Consider the following 14,585-nt stretch of genomic DNA (forward strand, 5'->3'; position numbering starts at 1 on the left):
GAGAGCACCCTCTCATATATTTTATCTTCTTGACCAGAATTTGATTCAGTATCAACTAGGCTATAACTTTGAGGCACAACTTGGAAGTTGCTATGAGAATGCTACCTTTGAGAACCTTGTCTGACATCTCCCTTGTTGTAAAGCAGGGTATCACTCATGTTCAGAATTCTAAGATTTCTTATTAGGGCCTTATGTGATTCCTATTAGTATAAAGCCTCCCAGTTGTTATTTTATGAGTATATTGCTCGTTACATTTTTGTTTCCTATGTAGTCTTTAGGAGCATTAGACTCTATAAACTTGTTTTCCATTCACCATGCCATTCACCATTTCTTTTTTTTGCTTTATGGTTGCACATGCTGTAAGCAGGGAAAACTCTGTACTGAGTCTCTGACCAAGAAATACTTTTTCATGATAATGATGATGATAATAATGATTTTCATTATGATGTCTTGACAGACAAGAAATCATTTCTCCAGTACCCGGGAAGAGATGGAAGAACTTAAGAAAAGGATGAAAGAAGCTCCCCAGACATGCAAACTTCCAGGACAGCCCACTATTGAAGGCTATCTCTATACACAAGAGAAATGTGTGTGGGGACATAGGGGTATCCATTGGGTTCAGTAAGCCAGGAACTACTGCCACTTGTTGGCTCTGAATTTTGGGCACCCTTACTGTTCATGGACCCCTGATAGCTACAATTCCCTTAGAGCGCAGGCAGGGAATACTGAAAACAAACAAACAAACAAAAAAAAAAAAAAAAAAAAAAAGGAGAACTGAGAGGAAGTTAAAGATTTGTCTTACAAAGGCTTTGTAGTGATAAGACCTAAGGTTTTCTCTGAGATTCAAAATGGGTATTATTAGTACTTTAATCCTTCTGATTACTCTTTTGGAAAAAAGGGAAGTAGAGGAAGGGAAGTAGAAAAATAATATTTCTTATACCTATTATGTACCAGACATGGTGCTAAGTTCATTGAAAACACTGCCTCATTTAATCTTTGCAACCAGTTTATACCCATACACATAAGGCCACTAAGGCTCAGAGAGGTCACCATTTGAAAGTCACACAACTAACAAGTGTCAGGACTAAAGTTAAATTCAGATCTGTGAAATGCCAAAACCCATGATCCTACTATAGTCCCCTATATTTTCGTCTGCATTAGGGTCATGTGTTTGCTCTTTTCTTTTCTTTTTTTTTTTTTAAGACAGGATCTCGCCCTGTTGTCCAGGTTGGAGTGCGATGGCACTATCATAGCTCTCTACAGCCTCATACTACTGGGCTCAAGCAGTCCTCCTACCTCAGCCTCCTGAGTGGCTGCAACTAAAGGCACCTACCACTGCGCTTGGCTAATTTTTGAATTTTTTGTAGAGACAGAATTTTTTGTTGCTCAGGCTCATGGATGCTGTTATAGCACTTAGTGAACATCATGATTCCAGTGGGAAAGACAGTATCTGTTTTTCATTGGTGACTAAGGAAAGTGGGTTAACTTGTTTAGTCACTGAATGTTGTAGAGCATTCAATCTTTCCTAATTCCTCAGTAACATTTTGCACACCTGTATGTGTGATTTGATTTTATTTGCCCTTAGAACTATGACTGAATACTCCCCAACCTGTTATTCAGTTCTTGCCCAGAGTTATTTTATCTGGGGAGTAAACAGAAGACACACACCCAGAGACTGCCAGTGGCAAAAATCACTGTAATTCACAAAGCATGGCACTTCAGTAGTGAAATTATCATACTTTTTTCTTTGCATAGAGCAGTTTGCTTTTGATGATTTTCAAAGCTGTATTCTCCCACTTGTCAGGTTCATCTCTTCAACTGTGTGTTGCACAATTTCTCAATCTCAGTGCTGTTGACATTTCAGGCTGGATAATTCTTAGTTCTGGGAAGTGGTCCTGTGTATTATAGTATATTTAGCAGCATCCCTTGTCTTTCCTCACTTTTTGCTCATAGTAATCTCCAGGTGTGACTACCTAAAATGTCTCTAATGTGTTGCCAGATGTCCCCTGGGAGGCCAAATTGCCCCTAGTTGAGAACCAGTGCTGTACGCTGTGTGATCCTTCTGTGCTCCAGTATTCTGATTTGTCATATGGGCATGACATTGCTACTCAGTTGAATGTATGCTTAATGAGCACTGTTTCTGCCAGATACTGTGCAATGCATTGGGGACACCCTTGAAAAAATGAATCAACCATGATTTTTGTCACCAAGAAGTGGAAAGTGATGGGAGAGATAGACAAATATATCAACAATTATAATGAAATGTGGTGATCACTGTGTTTGGGGCGTATATCTAAAGGCTTCACCAAGAAAGTGGTATTTGAACTAGAACTTGAATGATGAATGGGAGTTTGATAGGTAAAGAAAAGGAGGAATGGCCGGGCACAGTGGCTCACGCCTGTAATCCCAGCACTTTGGGAGGCTGAGACAGGCAGATCACCGCAGGTCAGGAGTTTGTCACCAGCCTGGCCAACATGGTGAAACCCCGTCTCTACTAAAAATACAAAAATTAGCTGGGTGTGGTGACGCATGCCTGTAATCCCAACTACTTGGGAGACTGAGGCAGGGGAATCACTTGAACCTGGGAGGTGGAGGTTTTGGTCAGCTGAGATGGTGCCATTGTACTCCAGCCTGGGTGACAGAGTGAGACTCTGTCTCAAAAATGAATAAAATAAGAAAGAAAGAAAGAGAGCGAGAGCGAAAGCAAGAAAGAAAGAAAGGAAGGAAGGAAGGGAGGGAGGGAGGGAGGGAGGGAGGGAATTCCAGGTGTATACCACTGCATGAGTAGAGGCAGGGTTGTGGATAGACATAGTTGATTTGTAGGGTCCTTGTCCAAGAATAGTCCTGCTTTACTCCAGCTGTCCTGATGTAATTATTAATAATACAGCCTCATTCAGTCTTAAGTCTTGGATTTGAACTATAAATTATATGGCTACCTCTTTATGTGGGAACTAAAAGTAATTCATTGAGACAGGAACATAGAGGTGAGGTGCCAAGAGAAAAAGCTGGAAAGATAAGTTTCAATCATGTTATCAAGGGCATTGTAGGCAGACTAAAGAGTGTGGAGATAGTGGGAAAGCCATGGATGGTTTCTAATGAGGGGAATGATAAAAATAGAGATATATTTTTAAAATAATCTAGCAAAAGAGTGGAGAATGAATTGGAATGGACTGATCAGAGATGGGGACAATAGGGAAATCAGAGAGAGGGCCAATGAAATAATTGGTGAGATAGTAAATTTTTGTTTTTTAAAAATATGTCTCATAAAAAATAAATAAAAAATAAGACACTGGGCCGGGTGCCGTGGCTCATGCCTGTAATCCCAGCACTTTGGGAGGCTGAGGCATGCAGATCACGAGGTCAGGAAATCAAGACCATCCTGGCTAACATGGTGAAACCCTGTCTCTACTAAAAAAAAAGGACAAAAGGTTATCCAGGCGTGGTGGTGGGCGCCTGTAGTCCCAGCTACTCGGGAGGCTGAGGCAGGAGAATGGTGTGAACCTAGGAGGCGGAGTTTGCAGTGAGCTGAGATTATGCCACCGCACTCCAGCCTGGGTGACAGAGCAAGACTCTGTCAAAAAAAAAAAAAAAAAAAAAAATTAAACAAGCAAAAACAACACTGATAGGGTTCTTAACTAATTCAGTGTTAAAAGGAATGGAGAGGAGGAGACAGTTAAAAGAGAGATATGTAGAGTCATGTACAGGTTAGAAGGGGCATAACCCAATGACCAATCACATGGAACAGTTACAGAGACAGCAAAATAAATGACAGTAGTCTTCAGCTTCTGGGATACATGGTGATACCATTTATAGGGAACATGGCAGGGAGAGTAGGTTTTGAGCAAGCCAGAAGCAGCTGTGGGAAGCAGTTGGTGAAGGTTAGGATCTCCCTGTGTGCAGTAGGTAGGTGACTATGGAAGGATGGCAGTCAGGGCACGGGCAGGGCTGGATCTGAAGTTTGACTCTGATGAGCAATGTGTAAATAGCTTCAGTCTTAGGGGTTGACTTCCTATACAGCTAAAACAGTTATTCTGTCTGCTCACTTTTACTTGTCCTCGTAGGGGCTTTAGGAATATCCTGGGTGAAATACTATTGCCAGTATGAGAAAGAGACCAAAACACTCACCATGACGCCTATGGAACAGAAGCCAGGTGCTAAGCAGGTCAGTTCTTGTTTACACCACATTTTTAGAAATGGATCTATGCCTGTTTCTCAGAAAAGAATATATGTTGACTTAGTATCAAACCATCAAGTTCATCACTGTTACATGAAGCCATGACTTTATATGTACACTTTGTCCTAAGTTTGAGTCAGATAGCACTGAGTTGAGTGAAAAATTTCTCTGTTAATTAGAGCAAGCCTTTTGAAAGTGTCAGTAGTCCTTCAAACCAGTTATTTTTACAAGTGCCACTCACATTGTACAGTCAGCTATGTAAAAATATGGATGAATTACTTTTAAGAATTCTCTACTCTTGGATTCTTTAAAATAACAAGTTTTAAAAATATGAATTGAATTCCAAAATTCCTTTTTTTACAGGAGTGTGTGTGTGGCCTACGGTTGGAGTAACCAATACTCACATTCTATGTACTACCCAAATATCTTTAAGCAGTTAATCTCTCTTTTTCTGCCCTCCAAACCTTCTCTCACTCCTGAAAATGACAAGATAAATTTAACACACTGAAAACATAGTTTACTCACCTGGAAGAACCTGATCTTTTACAAACACACACACACACACACACACACCACACACACACACACGGATTTCTTAAGATAAAAGCTGATCTTTAGACAGATTGTTTATATTCTAAAAGTAGTTCAATGTGTCTCTTTCCCCTTTAACTGGCTCTCAGACAGGGTCTTAGTGCATGATTTTTAAGCATTTGCACTCTTTACAAATTGTTTGTTGGAAGTGCTTCAAGAGTTATTTGTTAGCATTGAAAGTAGTGTACGAAGACCCAATTTAGGTAGGGAGGAATTTGGAGAAAAATTGGGACAGTTTCTCTCCCTTGCTGTTCCTTTTCATGGAAGATCTCTCTCTTGTGTGGCTTGCTCATATTGAATTAGAGAGGATGGAAATGTGCTTGCAGGCTACTGAAATTTTTTTGGAGTGAGGATGGTCTTTTAACTACAAGATTTACCTCCCTGCTTTAATGTGCTTCGGTGATGGGATGGACTTGTAGAAAATGTTGTATCAAACAGAGTTTCTGGAATCCTCAACTATGCTTTATTATTATTATTATTATTATTATTATTATTATTATTATTTGAGATGGAGCTTCACTGTTGTCGCCCAGGCTCGAGTGCAATGGCACAATCTTGGCTCACGGCAACCTCTGCCTCCCAGGTTCAAGTGATTCTCCTGCCTCAGCCTCTTGAGCAGCTGGGATTACAGGTGCACACCACCACACCCAGCTAATTTTTGTATTTTAGTAGAGATGGGGTTTTACCATGTTGGCTAGCCTGGTCTCGAACTCCTGACCTCAGGTGATCCTCCCTCCTTGGCCTTCCAATTGCTGGGATTACAGGTGTGAGCCATGGCGCCAGTTACTGTGCTTTTATTATGGCCAGTTACTCATTCAAAACCCTCCTCAGTTTCCAGTCTGCCAATTGCCAAAGCACTTTTCAGTGTGGTTCCCTAAATTCATCCTGTGTTTTAGCACTGATTTGTTCCAAGTCAGTCAGAACTTAGCTGATTAATCTGACTAGGAAGTGCTTATAAGCAACACTGGCCTGCAGTCTCTTTCTTTTATTTTTCTACACACATTACTTTTCAAATACCAGAGAGGAAAGCTCCTTTTGTAGACAATAATTTCATTTAGGCACTTTTTCTGAGGCTGCTCAGAGGTGCTTTATTGCAAACCCCAAGACAGAGTCAGCAGATTCCACTTTCATATCCTCCTGACAGATGCCAGCAAGCCCTCCTTTTAGTTTTTCTTTCCCTCTTCTCTTTTCATTGAGTAGCTGCTTGCAAAACTGCAATGGTGGTGGCCTGAGCATTTTTAATGTGGTATTCCTTATGGAATGGAAAGGAGAACTTAGTTACTCACTTACAAGGCAGAGGGAGGTGGTGGGAGTTAATTGGATTTCCCCAAATTGGAGTTGGAAGTGGTTTCTTCCTGAAAGTTCTCTGTTTCACTTCCTAATACTAGTTTGTACTTTACAATTATAAATTTTACAAATAAATGATACCATAATAATAAGAACACTACAAAAGCCACTATTTCTTGAATAACTGCTGTGTGCCAGACAATGAACTAGACCCTTCTGTCATATTCATGCTCCTCATTTGCCCTCCTAGCAGCTATATAAAGTCAGTGCCCCCAATTTGTGTAGGAAGTGAGACCAATTTGAAGATGCAGGAATTGGCCATCTTTCTGACTATGGCACTTACTATAGTGTTGGTTCTACTACTTTAGCCTGTCAGCTCTCATCTGTGTTGTCATGTTCAATTTTCTGATCACCTTCTCAAATGATAATTTATTAGATCTTCATCCCTTCCCTGTTAGGAATTTGTAGTCAGAAGGAGTACTGCATTTTGAATCTTCAGACCTGTGTTTAAATTTTAGCTCTGTGGTCTGGTAGCTTTTTGACCTTGAGTAAATTGCCTAATGTTGCTCAGTCTTAGTTTCCTCATCAGAAAAGTGGTAAGAATGATAAAGTAGTTCATAAACATTTATTGAGCACTAAGTATTTGCAAGGTACTGGAGATATAAAGATGAATAAAACACTGTTCATGTTTTTGAAGACTTCCTAGTCAAGTGGTGAAATTAAACCTAAAAACAGAACATTTTAATATTACGTGCAAAGCACATAGCGGGCAATGTGTTGGTTTGAAGAAGGATTTTTGAGGAAGTGAAAACTGAACTGCAGTTTGTAGAATAAGTAAGAGTTTAGTCAGGCAAAGAAGATAGACAAGGTCATTTTGGGTGGAGGGATTAATATAGGCAAAGTCATGCAATCTTGAAATAGCATGATACGTGTGTGAAATAAGAGTACTTTTGCATTGTAGGGGCATTAAATAGTTGAGCAGTCACTGGAGATGAGATTGGAGTGATGGGCAGGGCCTAGGTCCCTGAGCTGAAATGCCATTGAAGCTGTGGGCATTGAGAATTTAAAGAGATAGAGTGAGTCTGTGACTTTGCTCATAACCCTCATTTTGAAAGACTAATGTGTGGCATCCCAAATTTGGGGGTAGGAAGGCATACTGAAGGATTAACTTAGAGTTGAGTTGTTATAGTGCAGGAGCAAGGACAGATTGGCCTGCAAGTGGTTGAGTGTGCTGACGAGCAAGAAGTATTGGGTAATGAGCCACATGGGCCAGTTTGTATGTCATAGTATCTAGGCACCTGGGCAGTGTTTTCTAACTTGAGATACCACAGTGGGTTGTGTTATTCCCATTTAATAGATTGTAAAGTTAAGACTTGGAGATGGAATATGATTTATGTATGTATGTATTTATTTATTTATTTATTCATTCATTCATTCACGAGACGGAATATTGCCTTGTCACCCAGGCTGGAGTACAGTGGCGCGATCTTGGCTCACTGCAGCCTCTGCCTCCTGGTTTCAAGCGATTCTCCTGCCTCAGCCTCCCAAGTAGCTGGGATTACAGGCGCCCACTACTATGCCTGACTAATTTTTGTATTTTTAGTAGAGATGGGGTTTTGCCATCTTGGCCAGGCTGGTCTCCAACTCCTGACCTCACGTGATCCACCTGCCTTGGCCTCCCAAAGTGCTGGGATTACAGGCATGACCTGCTGTGTTTTGGCCAGGGTCACATAGCTGGTAAATGGCATAACTGAGACAAGACCCTAGGTCTTAAGCTTTCTAGTGTGTTGTTATTTCCGCTATACCAATTTGGATGACTTTGAGTATGCCGTTTTACCTCTTTAGGTGTCACTTCTCTATAATGGTTGTTAACAAGAAAAGCGGCTTAAAAATACCTGGCATAGGCTGGGCACGGTGGCTCATGCCTGTAATCCCAGCACTTTGGGAGGCTGAGGTGGGTGGATCACGAGGTCAGGAGTTCAAGACCACCCTGACCAACATGGTGAAATCTCATCTCTACTAAAAATACAAAAATTAGTCGGGCATGGTGCGCACCTGTGATCCCAGCTACTCAGGAGGCTGAGGCAGAAGAATCGCTTGAACCCGGGTAGCGGAGGTTGCAGTGAGCTGAGGTCACACCACTATCATTGTATTCTAGTCTGGGTGACAGAGCAAGACTGCATCTCAAAAAAAAAAAAAAAAAAAAAAAAAAAGAATATGTAGTGTAATATATGGTACACAGTAAGTGATAAATGTTACTTCTCTTTCCTTTATCACATGGTCTCTGTTGAGATAAGAGAGGGAATCTGAACAAGGTGACACTGCAGAATTTTAGTCTGTGGACACAGCGGGTTTTAATTCCCTTAATTACCTACAGGACTAAAGTGGGCCACCTGTCCTTGCTGCACATATGAAATATCAAATGTCACCATGACTAATACACACATTTACTATTTCTCTACTTTTGCACTACCTTTTGAGCAATTAAGTTTGTGATTTCTGTCATCCTAAAGAGTCTGGATGTTGGGGGACAGAAATGTTTTTCTCCCCTCCTTCATCTGCCACTTAATGGAAGCTTCCTTGCTCAGCTACCCTCTGACTTTCTAAGGGAGGTTTTAGACAGCCACTTACCCTGTCACAATTTCCTTCCCTAAAGGCCTCATGAAAATTTTATTCTGTACACTTAATGCCATTCAGGCAGCCCATTTCTCCTACACTCCCCTTACATGATGTGTATTGAGCTTCCTGTTAAGTCTTCCTTCTTGGGAAAGAGTGCTGGATGACTCTGAACAATTTCTCCTGGTCTCAGCCATTGATACTTGGAGCGGGGAGAAACCATCTGCCATCTTGCTGCAAATACTATTTGAAGGGACAAGATTCTCAGTGAGTCTACACATTGCTCCTGCTGCCTTCACCAGACGCCTTCCAAGTGACACTGAAGACACTGTAGGAAGCAGAAACAGCTTCTGTGTCTTTTTAAAAAAAATTGCCTGTTAATTCTTGTTTCATATCAGGGGCCCTTGGACTTAACACTGAAGTACTGTGTGAGAAGGAAGACGGAGTCTATTGACAAGAGGTTCTGTTTTGATATAGAAACTAATGAAAGGTAAGCTGTGCCGCTGTGAATTGGCAATGTCCCCACGTGCCAGATGCTTAGCCTGGGTAGGTCTTTTATTTTCTTCCATCATCCCACATTGATGACAATGAGTAAGTCTATTCAGGACTTTGTTGTGAGTCTATTCAAGCCAGCTCTTCTGACTGCCCTTCCCAGGGATCCCTGCTAGACCTGGCCCAGTGCTGCTTTTCTCTGTGCAAGCTTCTGTCAGCTTTGCCTCACTTGCTCTAGGAAGAAAAAGTCTCTCCTGGGATTTAATTTGCTATCATATGTGCAGAAGGTCAACATTTGGTGATCCTGCAAGAAGGAAAGGATAACAAAGCTCATTCTTTGTTAAATCTCCTAATATCACATAAAAGAACAAATGAATGGCACACATTTTTGAGGGAGGGAAGATGGGGTAGAGGGTCATGGTGTATTAGAAAGTTATTTCCCCCCATTTGGTGCAAAAATGATGCAGACCTTCCCTACTTTACAGGTACTCATATGAACTGGAAATAGTGTGATTATCACCTTTCAGATCTTAGAGCTAAGTCTTGCACATTTTGGACTTCGTTGTGTTTGTTTCTCCCCAGTGCCTTCTTTTTTTACTTGAACTGAGCAGTTTTATCAGAGGAGAGGAGAATTTTAACCATTAAAATTTCAAATGAGCGCATTTGGCATTATTGTGGAGAAAGACATGCTTTATAGTTGGGTGGTTGTGCCAAAATAAACAGAATAAATCTGTTTCTAGATTTTATCTCAACCTTTTATTTCTATGTGTTAGATACTTAGTAATAGAATAGAATTTTGCAAAATGATCAGATTGCTAGAAAGGAACTTGAATGGTGAATTACAATGTCACGTGAACAAAACTGGCAGTGACTGGGATCATAACAGACTAAATGATGAGGGCATTTTTAAAAAATCAGGGAATAAAGGACTTAGCTTGTTTCCTTATTTCAAAATTGAGAGATTATCATTTGACCCTCACAATTTCAATTTGTGAATCTATATCATTTCTTTGATAAAAATGGATGATCCCAGTTGAGATGGCTCTGCAAGTATATATTGTTGCCAGTAACCACGAGACTGTCACTCATTTTCCTGATAGCCTCAGTTCCAGTAGGAAGAGGAAAATTACTGTTGGCTGTGGCTCACCTTTTATGCAAATAATATCCCCAACTCAAGCAGTTGCAAACAGTTTGTCCCCGTGGTTAGGGGCTAGGATCAATTTATGTTTCTTGTACCTGGTGCTATGCATGGCTCATGATAAGTACTAAATTTGATGTTTATTCTTAAGTGTGTTTTTTTCTTATCCCAGAATGCTGAAGAATTTTGACACTAGAACCCAGGGATTAAGGTTTTGATGCATCTACACTTTTAGTTATTATATACTGTGCACTTTACAAAACATCCCCTCATTTAATCTACCCCCCATTTTACCAGTGAGGAAACTGAGACCCACATACATTTAACTGACTTGCCCAACTAAAGTCACGTAGTAAGTGGTGAGGCTGAGCTCAAACCCTAGTCTGTAGGTCTCCGGTCTGCAAAGCCCATGCTGGTTTCTTTTTGTTTGTTTTGTTTGTTTTGAGATGGTATCTCTCTCTCTTGCCCAGGCTGGAGTGCAGTGGTACACAACCTCCACCTCCCAGGCTCAAACGAGTCTCCTGCCTCAGCCTCCCAAGTAGCTGGGACTACAGGCATGTGCCACCATGTCCAGCTAATTTTTGTATTTTTAATAGAAATGGGGTTTCACCATGTTGGCCAGGCTCGACCTGAACTGGCCTCAAGACATCTACCTGCCTCGGCCTCCCAAAGTGCTGGGATTATAGGCATAAGCCACTGTGCCTGGCTCCATGCTGTTTTTAATTTTGTTCTATTGTCTATTATAAGCAGAAGAAACAAACTGCAAAAGAGAGCATTAAATATAATAATGAACAGGTGCTGAGGCCCCTCTCTGCATGTGGAATCTTTTGAGTGACATGACATCTGCTTTTCTGGCTAGTCAATCTGATATAAGGAAGAGAGTCAGGCTTTCTAGCAGGCATCAGGCAGCTGTACTCACATTCCCTGGAGCACAGAGCAAGGGCTCTTTGAGTCACCTTTTTCTATGTCAGGAAGAGAGGATAAGATTTTTTATTTTTTTAACTTTTAGTTTTTTAGAGAGAGGGTCTTACTCTGTTGCCCAGGTTGGTTTGTATTGGCACAGGTTCAAGTGATCCTCTTGCCTGAGCCTCCTGAGTAGCTGGGACTGACAGGTGTGTACCACCACATCTGGCTAATTTTTTATTTTTTGTAGCTGTGGGGGCTTGCTATGTTGCCCAGGCTGGTCTTCAACTCCTGGCTTGCAGTGATTCTACCCTATCGGCCTCCCAAAGTGCTCATATTACAGGTGTGAATCACTGCATCTGGTTCTAAATTTAGGCTCTTAGCAGTATTTAAAATGACAGGCTCATAGCAAGGCAGAGCTTGAAATGTTTTAGTAACAATAGCAACAAAACTAATTGTGATAAAAATAAAAACAATTGCTAACATTTGCCAAGTACCTCCTTTGTGACAGGACTGTTATCAACCATTTAAGTGTATAATTTCCTTTAGTTGTCACCACAGTCACATGAAGGAGGTGATGTTATTTGAATTTTGGTTTGTGAATCTCTATCATTTCTGTGTTAACAATGGATGACCCCATTCAAGGTGGCTGTGGAAGTATATATTGTTGCCAGTAACCACAAGACTGTCATTAAGAGGTGCTTTAATGAAGTAAGAGATGGTAGGACAGGAGCCCCATGATTCCAGCAGGTAGAACAGGATTCCTACGATATCAGTAATGGAAAGGACCTCCCAGCTCCTGTGTTCCAGCACCCTTTCAGATAAAGAAACCGAGGTCTAGAGAGGCCTAGTTACTTATCCAGGGTGGCTGAACTCTCTTGGCATTGCTTTTATCATTCTATGATGCTAGGAGAGGTCTCATCTTATCATAGAATTTATGGAAGGAAAAATGTTTTCCTGATGGGTCAGGTAGCCAACAGAAAGCAAGGAGACTTTATACCTTGCATAAAGTGTGGTTAATCTCAAAATTCCAGTTGAGTCACAAAGATCTAAAAAGATCATAAAGAGCATAACAACTTAGGAAACCTCTGGGTAGTTAGTCGTGTCTTAGTCCATTTGAGATGTTATGACAAAATACCTGAGACTCAGTAATATATCAACGACAGAAATTCATTTGTCACATTTCTAGAAGCTGGAAGTCCAAGCAGTTTCAGTGTCTGGTGAGGACCTGGTCTCTGTTTCCAAGATGGCATCCTGTTGCAGTGCCCTCCAGAGAGCACCAACACTGTGTCCTCGTATGTCAGAAGAGACGGAAGGGAGTGAACCCACTCTTTCAAGTTTTGTAAAAGGACCCTAATCCCATTCATGAGGTTCTACCCTTATCACCCACTCACCTCCTGAAGGTCCCATTTCTTAATATCATCACATTGGTAGTTAAGTTTCAACCTATGAATTTTGGGGAGTATTCAGACCACAGCAGGTAGCCTGCAAATGAATGAATAAAACAGGGTTTGAAGCCGTGTGCCAGGCAGAAGAGGCCTTATATTGTTGTAGTGAAGAATATGGCTACTGGACCAGACTTTCTGGATTTAAGTCCTGTCTCTAGTAGTTCCCTGCTACATGACCTTGGATAATTACTCCGTGCCTCAGTTTCCCCTTCTGTGAAGTAGAGATGATTACTATAACTGCCTTATTGTGTATATTAATTGAGTTAATATACATAGTTTACTTGGAGCAAAATTTGTCACCAAGTAAGCATTCAGTAAATATTAGGTTTTTTTATTAGTCATAAAATTGCTTGTTAGCCAAAATGCCTCCTCCCTGTGTCTTAGCCAGTACTCATGTTGTTGAATTTATTCCAACTCAAAATGTTTCTTGGACATCGCAGGTGCTAGAAGAAGCAAAGCCATTTTACTGACAGATGAATGTGCCTGTGATGTACATGCGCATTCCTAGAACTCAGACAAAGTGGCTGGCTTCCAACAGAGTAAGGCAAGGAGAGCCTTTATTTGGTTCAAGCACAATGGGGCCAATTTAGGTGTGCATTATGGAGGCATCTTGATAGTTACCTTCCTATTTCTTGCATGATCCTGGCACAAGGCCACCAAGATACCACCCCCACCTCCATGGTTCCCAAAGTTACTGTTCTCTAAATTGCCTGTTGTTTTCTTGAGTAAAAGAGATTTTGAAAAATGAGTATTCTGTAGGCCTGTGCTTGTTCAGTGTGGCAACCTCCAGGGCAGAGAGGGACCCTAGATCACAGGACTCCATTCTCTCAGATGAATTTTCTGCTTTATACTTATCATTTTTCCTCCTCAGGCCAGGAACCATTACTCTGCAGGCCCTTTCAGAAGCTAACAGAAGGCTATGGATGGAAGCCATGGATGGGAAAGAACCTGTAAGTTACCTGACACTGGGGAAGCCTCCCCAGCTTATGCCAGTGTATGAGTGCCCTCTAGTGTTATCAGTGGGTCTCAGACAATTAAATGGTAATGGATTGTTTAGTCTCAGTTTTAGAGCTGTAAGGAATTGTTTCCACATCTCTTAGCAGGTAAGGCAACTGGAGTTCCAGAAAGGTTGAGGGACTTTTCTGAGACCACCCTCAGAGAAGACATCAAAACTGGGCTTAGAATGCAGATCTCTCAGCTCCCTGCTCTAGTGTTAGACTATGTAGCTATGCCCATAAGCTATTTTTCAGAAAGAATTAAGCCATTTTTCAGGTTATGAAATCAATATGTGTTAATTAATATGAAAAATAATTGCCATAGTTATAAATAAGCACTTATTAAATATTTATTCAGAATGATTTCTCTGCCTCACCCTTATACCACCAACTCAGCTATTCTCTTCAAGGGTACAGCTGGTAGCAGAGATGGCATTGCCGTCCTGTATCACAAGATGTACTGTTCCATTTAGAACACCGTTATGCAGGAGGACAAGCAATCCCTTGAAAGCGTTACTGATTATCGTCAAGCGACCAATAGGAACAGTTGGAAGTAATTGAAAAACATTCTGGTTTCTTAGTGGCATATGACATAATATCAGCTTCCTGGTGTTGGAATTCCAAAAGCTTGGATATAGGTACTAGTTCTGCAATTAAATGGTTACGTGACCCTGGGCAAATCATTTCACCTCTCTGAGATTCAGTTTTCTTCTCCTCAGTAAAACGGCTTTAATAATTTCTTTCTACCTATCTCACAGGGTTGCTTAGAAAAACCAGATGGAAGTCATCTTGTAAACCACAATGTGCTAGCCGGTCTGAATGATGGGATACAAAACTCCAAAGATCCAGCAGTGTTCAGATACAGTCTTATTTCCTTGCTTTATTCAAGTGAAAAACTGGCTAGGAGAGAAAATGCATTCTAGGTTTTTCTTTCTATGCGT

At 41.0% G+C, this 14,585-nt stretch overlaps 1 protein-coding gene across 3 annotated transcripts in view; it reads left to right on the forward strand.

Moving 5' to 3' along the window:
- OPHN1 (oligophrenin 1) overlaps positions 1-14,585 on the forward strand; it is a 400,049-nt gene that overhangs the window by 238,232 nt on the left and 147,232 nt on the right. For all 3 annotated transcript variants that reach the window (XM_033200949.1, XM_033200948.1, XM_033200947.1), the window contains exons 9-12: positions 458-587; positions 4,062-4,162; positions 9,067-9,158; positions 13,521-13,599. In XM_033200949.1, the coding sequence (XP_033056840.1) occupies positions 458-587; positions 4,062-4,162; positions 9,067-9,158; positions 13,521-13,599 (402 nt within the window). The remainder of the gene's footprint in view (positions 1-457; positions 588-4,061; positions 4,163-9,066; positions 9,159-13,520; positions 13,600-14,585) is intronic.

The sequence above is a fragment of the Trachypithecus francoisi genome, unplaced genomic scaffold (genome assembly GCF_009764315.1).
Source record: "Trachypithecus francoisi isolate TF-2019V2 unplaced genomic scaffold, Tfra_2.0 Lachesis_group6, whole genome shotgun sequence".
Lineage (NCBI taxonomy): Eukaryota > Metazoa > Chordata > Mammalia > Primates > Cercopithecidae > Trachypithecus > Trachypithecus francoisi.